The sequence below is a fragment of the Anthonomus grandis genome, chromosome 15 (genome assembly GCF_022605725.1).
Source record: "Anthonomus grandis grandis chromosome 15, icAntGran1.3, whole genome shotgun sequence".
Lineage (NCBI taxonomy): Eukaryota > Metazoa > Arthropoda > Insecta > Coleoptera > Curculionidae > Anthonomus > Anthonomus grandis.
The window spans coordinates 15,618,206-15,628,258 of record NC_065560.1 but is presented as its reverse complement, the minus strand read 5'-3'; the positions used below and the strand labels follow the sequence as shown (position 1 = coordinate 15,628,258).

Sequence of the window (10,053 nt, the reverse complement as noted above, 5' to 3'; positions counted from 1 at the left end):
GTTGCGCAAATTAAAATGAAACGTAACTACAAAAGTTTGTCGTTGATAATTTGATACACCCGCACGATAAGAGCGATTTTGACGATTTAGAAGATTGACGTTTTATTTGAGCGTGTAGGCTTTGGGTTCTGGCCTTTGGTAGAACGGCAAAATTCATATTTTTAATTTTTTAATTTAGTTAAATGTTGCATCTATTCGCTTTATTTATATTTTTTTCGGAATGAATTCTTAAAAGTTAACCATAGTTTAAAATTTATTATTTTGTGTAATAATATGCACGTCTTAATTTTCTCTCCCGGTTGCATTAGTGACTGTTTTAGATGTTTTAAATAAGCAGTTTTCATTTTTATATTTTTTAACGGATTTAGATCAAAACCGTTTTTTTTATTTAGGTCTGAAGATGCCGTTTAAGACGGCGAAACACGTGTCACCTTCTCAAATCAATTTAAGATGCGAGACTTATGACTAAAACTTTTCTGATATATTTTTTATTGCTGTGATTCAATTAAAATTATGATTTAATTGTTATTTTAGATATCTTTGTTTTAATTATATTTTTTACCATATTTTAAATTTTTTTTAGCTATGTCTATAGCCATCGATTTTGTGATATGCGCATCTATCAATGCGATAAAAAAAAAGGTTTGCTTAACGCACCGGGCATATCATCATAAAAAAGTATCGTTCTTTGCACGATTTGGTATTGAACTGATACATGTAGAATATAAAGAACTATTTCAAGAGACAAGAAACTATGCAAATTTATTAAAAAAAAACAATATTTATAATAAGTAACATTTATTGAAACAAAAATTCATCTTTGGTCAAAGTGCCAGAATAAATTAAATGTGTTGCAATAGTGTAATTCTAGCGTATGTATTCTTCTCTAACATATTATGCTATTTTTCTATACACTTTGAATAAAACAATATTATTTAACAGTGCATAATTACTAATTTTAAGTTAAAAAAAATAACAATCAAGGCCTAAGAATTATTACTTTGTATTTCCTACTATAAAGATAATTTTTTTTGTTTCGGATGCTCCTCCTAATTATAATTTGTATTTGTTTTATTAATTTAGCCTTATTAAGTTTTTCACAGAAAAAAAATTATAAGTTTTTACTTAATTTTGTGCTAAAAAAGCATTATTAGCACAAAAGTTGACTAGATAATACATAAATAATAATTTATGCTGGTTCGGTGTTACGTTCTAAAATTTTAAGTTACAGTTTACCGTATTAAAAGTACTTTGTAAAAGACTTTTGGCAAGCACATTCCCCTTCCATGTGTTCTTCGATCCAGTGTAGATAGTTAGCGACTTTCGTGTAGACTCCGGGCAAATTTGGGCGGCCGCAACCTCGGCCCCATGATACAACACCTGTAAAAATAATTTTTTTTAAAAAATAAAAGAGACAAGCCAAGGGTACTAAAATAATAAAGTAAAAAGTACCTAAAAATCCTAAATTAAGATGAGATTTCACAGCGTCATTCTAATACGAGTATATATGGAATATATAATAATATATAATATGGAATTTTGAAGCATTAATTTCATTACCAAAAAGTACAGTTATAGAGTAACAGTTTCAGTTGCACTATTAACATAAAAGTTTTATATTTATAATAATATATCACGTCAAACTATTTGGATCTTCTCTTAAGATTGGTCCCGAAGACTTATCATTAGGGTCCCTAAGAACTTTAAAGAATTTCTTTTTGACTCTTTTTTATATTCTGAGTAAATAAATCTAAAGTAGCCTATGACTAGTTATGGTCATTTAAAGATCCATAAAAAGAAATCCTTGGAGCGATTATTTTATAGTACACTATATGAAAAATAGCTTTTATCAGTTTATGAGGTCCAGTAACAAATATTTTTATTTATTCTTGAGCGAATAACTGTAAGCCTAATACCTGCTTCTAAAATGTGTGTTTCTATATACTTGAATGTATATGTAAAATGTTTAAAAAAATATTATGTTTTCTTTAATTACTTTCTGATAAAATATATCTTACCTGCGAGTTCCATATCACCAAACATATTGCTGATTTGAAGGGGTCCGCCACTATCACCCTGTAATTATACATATAAATGTGTTGCGATATATTAATCCTTAATAATAAATAAATATTTTTTACCTGGCATGAATCTACTAGTCCTTCTAAAAATCCAGCACAGAACATATTTCCAGAAATTTTATCCTCTCCATATCCAGAATTATGGCAGTCTTCGCTGCTCCATATTGGCACAGCTATTTTCCGAAGGATATCAGATGAAATGCCATTTTCTGTTGTTTTACCCCAACCAGCTACTACTCCTAATCGACCAGTAAAATCATTGTTTTCTAAAATATTAAAAACTTGTAGTGGAAAATAAGCTTAATAAAAAACATTGTTACCATAACTGGGCAGGCATACTGGGTAAACATTATCATCAAAGTTGATTGGAGCATCCATTTCCAAAATAGCTATATCATTATTGTAGCTACCAACATCAAAATGTTCATGCTTTCTTACTGAGCGTACTCCTCGTACTTCGATATGACTCAGTCGATTTGATGATTTTCTATCGTGATCTCCTAAGGTAACTAAAAGATCTTTTCTGGCAAACCTATGAATTAGAATATAATAAGATTTTATAGTCAACTAAAAATGTTTTTTATGAAATATATACATATTTGTTAATGAAAAATTTATTGAGCAAATTATTTTAAAATAGGTAATTTACTAACCCATTTACACAATGTGCCGCAGTGATGACATGTTTCTTAGTAATTAGTGCGGCACCACAGTGATATTCCCCACCATGGCTAAGACCCGCCATCCATGGAAATTCATGCGTTTTTGTTATGTTTCCTCCTACTACCCGACTCTGTCTTTTAACCATCCCACATTCTAGAAAAGCAAGATTGTGTTAATTATAAAATATTTCAGTTTTTCTTGCATATGTATATTTTTTGCTCGTCTGTAGCAACTAAATTGCTTTTATAAACATGACCACGATAGATGTCCACGATTTCCTTAAAAGCTTCATAATATTTTTTTAAAGTTATGGGTGATATGACATGTAATCTCACATTATTCATACCAAACTATTGATTAAAATCTAAAGAGCCCTTTAGTATCTCAATATATAACTATGTAGGAATAAAATATTCTTACAAAGTAGGAGTAGTATAAAGTAACCCTTTTGGTATTTATTTTAATTTATTTATTTTTTCAAATGTATTAAAATAGAAACACATATTTTATGATACTGCGCCAAGACAGTTGATTAACCATTCGACGCTTCTTGCGCTAACATAAATTTTCAGAAGAAAATTAAAGACCCTGAAGAAGAATATCGCTAGTAAAACACGTGTCAAGTCAATAAATCGATAAAAGGATAGAATTGCTAGATACTAAAACCACTGGACATAGTTTATTTTTCCAGCTTCCTATTTACGGAGAATCTTGGCAAAGCTATTATTCTTCTAAATGTGTTTTTTTATGTATTTGTAAGGGAAAAAATTCTTATACCTGTTTTGTCTATTTTAATTTGTTTTTCCTGCATAATTTCGTAAGCCTCCTAAGTGAAATATTTATGAATATTATTATTATAATTATTATTATTAGTTGTTATTTATTTAGAAATATTTTTTTTATTTAGCTCTAACCTGCCAGAACTAGCGAGTTGTTCTTGTTATTACAACTTTGAAATCAAGACTGCGCAACAAATTTGGTTCCGTGATTAGCCTTGCTGGAGTGTTTTTTATACAGGGTGATTTTTAAGTTAATACTTTTTTCTAACTGTGTATAGAACTCGGTAAAATTTAAAAAAAATTTAAATAACTTTCTTTAAAAAACCGAAAAATAAAAAAATTGCATTGCCAAAATGTTATAAAATGAGTCCAATACGGTCCTCTCTAATTTAAATAAGTTGTTCAAAGTTGTCACAATTAACTTCAACACAACGATTTGCTCGACGTAACCACTGTTCCGTAACGGCTTGCAATAGAGAAATCGGTTTTGTCTAACTGTTGCCGCAGCCTGCTCAATATGTGCTATTAGTTCTTCTTGTGTGTCGATAGGCGTCTTGAAAACTAAACTTTTCATATACCCCCACAAAAAAAAGTCACATGGATTTAGGTCTGGCGACCTTGGTGGCCATGCAATTGGTCCATTTCGGCCAATCCACCGATTTGGGTAACTTATATCCAAAAATTCGGTCACTTCTCGTCTAAAATGGGCAGGTGCTCCATCCTGCAGGAGCCACATAGCTTGCCTGATATTCAGTGGCACGTCTTCTAACAGAACAGGCAGATTATTTTGCAAAAAGTCCAAATAAACATCGCCCGTCAAACGGTCTGGTAAGATAAATGGTCCAACAAGTATCTTCACAATTCCTGCCCACACATTAGCAGAAAAGCGGTGTTGAAAATTGGTTCTGCGAATTGCATGGGGATTATCAACAGACCAAACATGCGTATTGCGAAAATTGTTAATTCCGTTTCGGGTGAATGTTGCCTCGTCCATGGCTAAAATTTTGTTCGAAAAATGTTGATCATTTTCATGCTGTTGTAGGAACCATTCACAAAACTGAACTCTGCGGGGGCAGTTTTCCGGCAGTAGCGCTTGGACACGTTGAACGTGAAAGGGATTAAATTGATTCTCGCGCAATGTTGTCCATACTTTTGTTTGACTTAATCCGACCTGCCCTGCAACAACTCGAGTACTTGTTGTTGGATCTTCTTCGATGAGATTTAAAATTTGTTCTTCCCTATAAACACTTTCAGGTCTCCTTCCTCTTCCTGCATGCCCTCCACGATGTTCCCGTAAATCGCCAGTATCCCTAGCCCGTTGAATAAGATTTATGAAACTTCTGGGTGTAGGATGATTACGCAAAGGAAAGCGGTCTGCGTATAATACCGAAGCAGCAGCAGCACTTTGAAGACACTCTCCATAAATAAGCAACATATCCACAAGTTCATTGTTTTCATAACGATGTGCCATTTATAGGATTTGTAAATTTAAAATTAACAACAATAAACCAAAAGTGTCTAAGACTAACTGATCGGTACAATGCGTGATCGATGATACAAAAATTCGAGCAAAAACTAAATATAAACAGACGATGAAAAACAAACCCATATTCACTTTTTTTATTCTGTATGTCCCTTGTTTTTGAGTGTATCGAAAAAAGTTATTTGAAAAAAATTTATATTTTCCGAGTTCTATACACAGTTAAAAAAAAGTATCAACTTAAAAATCACCCTATATAACAAGATGGCCTTAGGTTATCAAACAACTAGTCAAAAAGAAGAATTGGGTCTTTGAATAATAAATGAAGAAGAATGTAGAGTACGCGAATCAATCAGAAGAAAATTGGATACGTGCATTAGAAAAAAAGTGGACATTTGCAACATCCATTGTGATTTTGATCTACCTTTTTACCTCGTTTTATTTTAGTGTTGTGTTCAATTTTTGTTTAAATATTTTATTTTGATTATAAAAGTAAGTTCTCGTAAAGGTGATAAAGAAATTAATTTCTCTGGCCAAAAATATAATACAAGATTGTACACAAAGTCATGAGCTTCGAGAACTCATAAAAGACAAGTATAAAGTGTGGTGACTTTAACTGGAATAAATTCAGTTAAAACTAATCAAAATTTATCTCACAAAATTCCTGAGACCCGTCGATTTTTGTTTTTTTTTTCACATTTCAAGATAGTTTTTGTATTTTTTCACCTACAGGGGAGGGGGTTCAAATTAACCCCAACTTTTTTTTTTATTCAAATGGAAAGCCACTTTTTTTAAACTCTCATTGAAAAGTGCCCTTTTTCTTGATTAAATTGCCCTATTTACTTTTGTGATTATCTAAAAGAGAACTACGAAAAAAAAAAATAAAAACCATTAATTTATTAAAAGTTGCGTTTAATGTATAAGATGCTCAAAATGAGCACCATTTACTTGTTGGCAAAGCCCAAGACGATAATAAAATTCGTTTTTGACATTTTCTAACACTTCTGGAGATATTTGTCGGATTTCTTGCCTAATACGTTCTTTAAGTTCGTCTAGGTTTCCTGGTTTGCTCATATAAATTTGACTTTTGAAATGTCCCCACAGAAAAAAATCAAATGGGGTGAGATCGGGAGAACGTGCCGGCCACTCGATTGCACCCCTTCTACCAATCCATCTGTTTGCAAAATTGTCATCTAAATACTGGCGTATATTACGGGCATAATGTGGGGGAGCACCATCTTGTTGCATCCAGATTCTTTCATCATACAAATCTGGATCGAACTGACTCGGATATAAGGCACGTAAGACTGGAACTAGTTCATGTTCAAGAAATTCTAGATATCTTTCCCCAGTTAAAGTATCATTGAAGAATATGGGCCCTATAACTTGCCTGCCAATTATGCCAGCCCAAACATTAGTTTTCTGGGGATATTGTGTATTAGTTTCCCTTACCCAGTGTGGGTTCTCGTCATACCAGTAGCGACAGTTCTGCTTATTAACATGGCCATTTAGGGTGAATGTAGCCTCATCAGAAAAAAGGATCCACTCCGAAGATATGCGATTTTCGTCAATGGCGTTCATCATTAATTCACAGAACTGAACTCTGCGATCTGGATCGTCTTCCAATAACTCTTGAACGGGTTGCATTTTATAAGGTCGTTTGTTTGCACTTTTTAAAATTTTTAGCACAGATTTATGATAAATAGAGTTTTTGCGAGCTACTCTTCTGACTGCAGTTACCGGATTTTCTTCCATCGCTAACGATACATTTAATTGGGTGTTTCAATACATTTAATCGATTTTAGAAGACCTTTGTCTTGAAACATCCCTCATGTGCATAACTTCTCGAAATCTGCTTTCGATTTTACTAACCGTACCTTGGTTAATAGGTGGCAAATCTGGATATTTCTGCCTGAATAAGTGGACAATCTCTAGCTGAGTACGACTTCTGTCCCCATAACCAATCATCATTAAGATTTCAATCTTGTGGGATTCGGATAAATAAGGCATTTTTTCGCCAAAAATTTATCAACACAAAATATTTCAAGACTTTTAATAATTTAATTTTTTTTTCGTATTTCTCCTTTAGATAATCACAAAAGTAAATAGGGCAATTTAATCAGGAAAAGGGGCTCTTTTCAATGAGAGTTTAAAAAAGGTGGCTTTCCATTTTTAAAAAAAAAGTTTGGGTTAATTTTGACCCCCCCTGTAGGTGAAAAAATACAAAAACTATCTTGAAATGTGAAAAAAAAAACAAAAATCGACGGGTCTCAGGAATTTTGCGAGATAAAATTTGATTAGTTTTAACTGAATTTATTCCAGTTAAAGTCACCACACTGTATATAAAGTGTATATTTATAGCGCCCCCTGCTATTAAGCTCTAAATTAAGGAAAAATTAAGATTTCTCTTATCAAAAAACCCCCAGATACCAACTCGGCATTATTTAGGAAATTATGCAGAAAATAAAAATATTTAACGACCTGTATCTTGAGACCTAAAAACTACCCTGTGAAATATTGGACACTTATCAAATAACGGCCTATATAAAAGAATATTCATACTTGTAAAGATAGTAAACGTTATATTTTTAGCATAAATTGTATTATATACTTACCACAGTTGCAATAGCTTCGTGCTGATCGTTGTACTCTATTTTTCTTCTGAAATACCCAAAATATATTAAATTACTAAGTAGAATTAAAACTTTGTTAAATCATTCCAAAACGTTTAAATGTGCTTCAGAAATATTTTCGCATATAAAGATATCATAAGAATTTAAAGCATCTACTATTTTTAAATTAAAAACTGAATTGTTCATTGGTAATTAAAGTAAATCAGTAAAAGTTAGTAGTTTACAATTTTCTATTTTTTATTTTAAAATTATTGTTTTTGGTTTATGGAATGTTAATTTGTTGTTTTCTGTAATCCAAAAATATGTATGCTTCTTGCTTAGTCTTACTTATATTTAAATCACTTGTTGGTTGGAAACCATTGTTTTTAATATAATTTTTTTTATGGTTCACTAGTTTTTTATATGTTTGTAAACAACAAGTTTTTACTTTCTATCACCCTGAGAATGGCCTAGTAATAGGCCGAAACGTCGACAATATTAAAACTTAAAACGCAGTTTTTATTTGACCCCACATCCCATTGACTTAGCAAGAAGCCTTACAGAATATAGTTATTTACAACCCCATTCTATTGAAATCAACATTATAAGCTTATTCAGTTATTCAAGCTATTAAATTAAAGTTAATTAAAAAATAAATCACATAGCAGAAATTTTGTCTGCTTCCAAATTCAAGTGATCATCTAATCTTAAAAGAATGCTAAAATTTAAAAAAAAATATTATAAAAGTTGTTTTTTCTTTTAAATTACTTTTCTTTTAAGCCTATTACCAATAAAGCTTAACAAAGCATTTAAAATATAAATTAAATATATATTTTTTTTAATATTATATATACTATATAAAAACATTTTATTATTTTAATTTAAAATATAAATAATTTTTAATAATTTAAAAAAAAATTTACATTTGTCTCTAATTCTTTGTAAACAAAAATTATTTAATTTTTTATTATATACCCTAAAACTTATTTTTTAAAAAACTGTATTAAAGCTGTAAAACTAATTGTATCTAAATAAAGTTGTTGACGCTAACTTACCTCTAAAGGCAAACTGCTAATAAATCCCAACAAAACTGAAAATATTAGCACCAAACTCAAAATAACTTTAACCATTTTGAACGTTTTTTTTTTTAATTTCTATTAGGTTATAACAATAAAATTTATTAAATACGAAACAATAGCGAACAACGATAAAATGACAACGGAAAACAGAGCGGGTAGTAATGTGTGATACCGAATAATATGTAGTAGTTATGAAATGTAAAAGAAACTTAAACTAATTATCGACATTTTAGGAAACAGTATTTTTATATACTTACTTCTGTGTTTGGCGACGGATCGTCAAATTTCGGAAGGGGGAAGTTTTCACCTTGACCATTATTATTTTTTATTGTTCTGTGACATTACGGTGATGATGAATTGCTATTGAGCAATTTTTCATCGCTGCGTCCCTGGCGGTGCATTTCAGGGTCGGACTGCATTAGAATGCACACATGACACAGTTTTCAAAAACGCGTTATCTAAAAAACGCGTTTGGTGTGTTTTGTTTAATTTAATATTGGTTTTGTTATTGATTAGCATGTTGCGTGAAAAAATATATAGTAATTTCATTAAAAATTGTACAGTATATTTCTAATTACATTATCTTAATTAATTACTTACATACGTTGACACTTATTACTATAAGTATTTGTTTATATTTCTGGTTTATGATTTTTTAAATTTGTATTACTGTGAAAGCACGAATAGATACTGTTTACTTACATACATCAATATTGTTAGGAGTATGGTACGGAGAAATTCTCTCAGGAAATAAAATTTTGATATTAAACAACGTAATTTGTTTGTTAGTAGCTATGATACATAATCTGTCCATTTCAAATGTTGATCTACAATCACTCCCAAATATTTCGTTTTGGATACTCCTACAATTGAGTCATTACCCTCTTCACCTAGTATAATTCCATTAGTCAGATCTATCCAGTTTCAGCATTGAGTTTATGTATGTGATGAAAAGTATGGGCCCCAAAACGGTACCCTGTTAATTTATTGATTTCTGTTATTAAGATAATTTATAAAAAAACCTGTATACAGTTTTTATTGATGTTCATAATATCATCAACGTGTGTAGTATTCAAGCCTTCTGTAAAGCCAAACTAATTTTCTGAAAGCACATGGTTATCATTCATAATAATATACAGGGTGTCCCAAAATTAGTGGACGAAACGCGAACCCTGTATTCTTTGGTCAAAAATAACCTCACTTTTTCCTATAAACATATCTCGGCAAACGCCCCGAAGGGAGCTACGCCTCTTTTAAAGGGCGCACCTGAAGATGTTTTTTTCCACTTATTTTCGAAACGGGTAAATATAAAAAATTTTAATTTTGGTATTATCCCAATTTTGATATGCTGAATTTAGT

General features: G+C 31.0%; 1 protein-coding gene across 1 annotated transcript; it reads right to left on the bottom strand.

Annotated features, from left to right (window-relative positions):
* Positions 1-987: 987 nt before the first annotated feature.
* On the bottom strand, positions 988-8,927 carry LOC126745364 (proclotting enzyme-like). Its single transcript, XM_050453189.1, has 7 exons — positions 8,671-8,927; positions 7,619-7,664; positions 2,735-2,897; positions 2,402-2,613; positions 2,142-2,347; positions 2,019-2,076; positions 988-1,380 (listed from the first exon to the last, which is right to left on the bottom strand). The coding sequence occupies exons 1-7, from the start codon at positions 8,743-8,745 to the stop codon at positions 1,241-1,243; spliced, it is 900 nt and encodes a 299-aa protein (XP_050309146.1). The 5' UTR covers positions 8,746-8,927; the 3' UTR covers positions 988-1,240.
* Between the last annotated feature and the right edge of the window lie 1,126 nt (positions 8,928-10,053).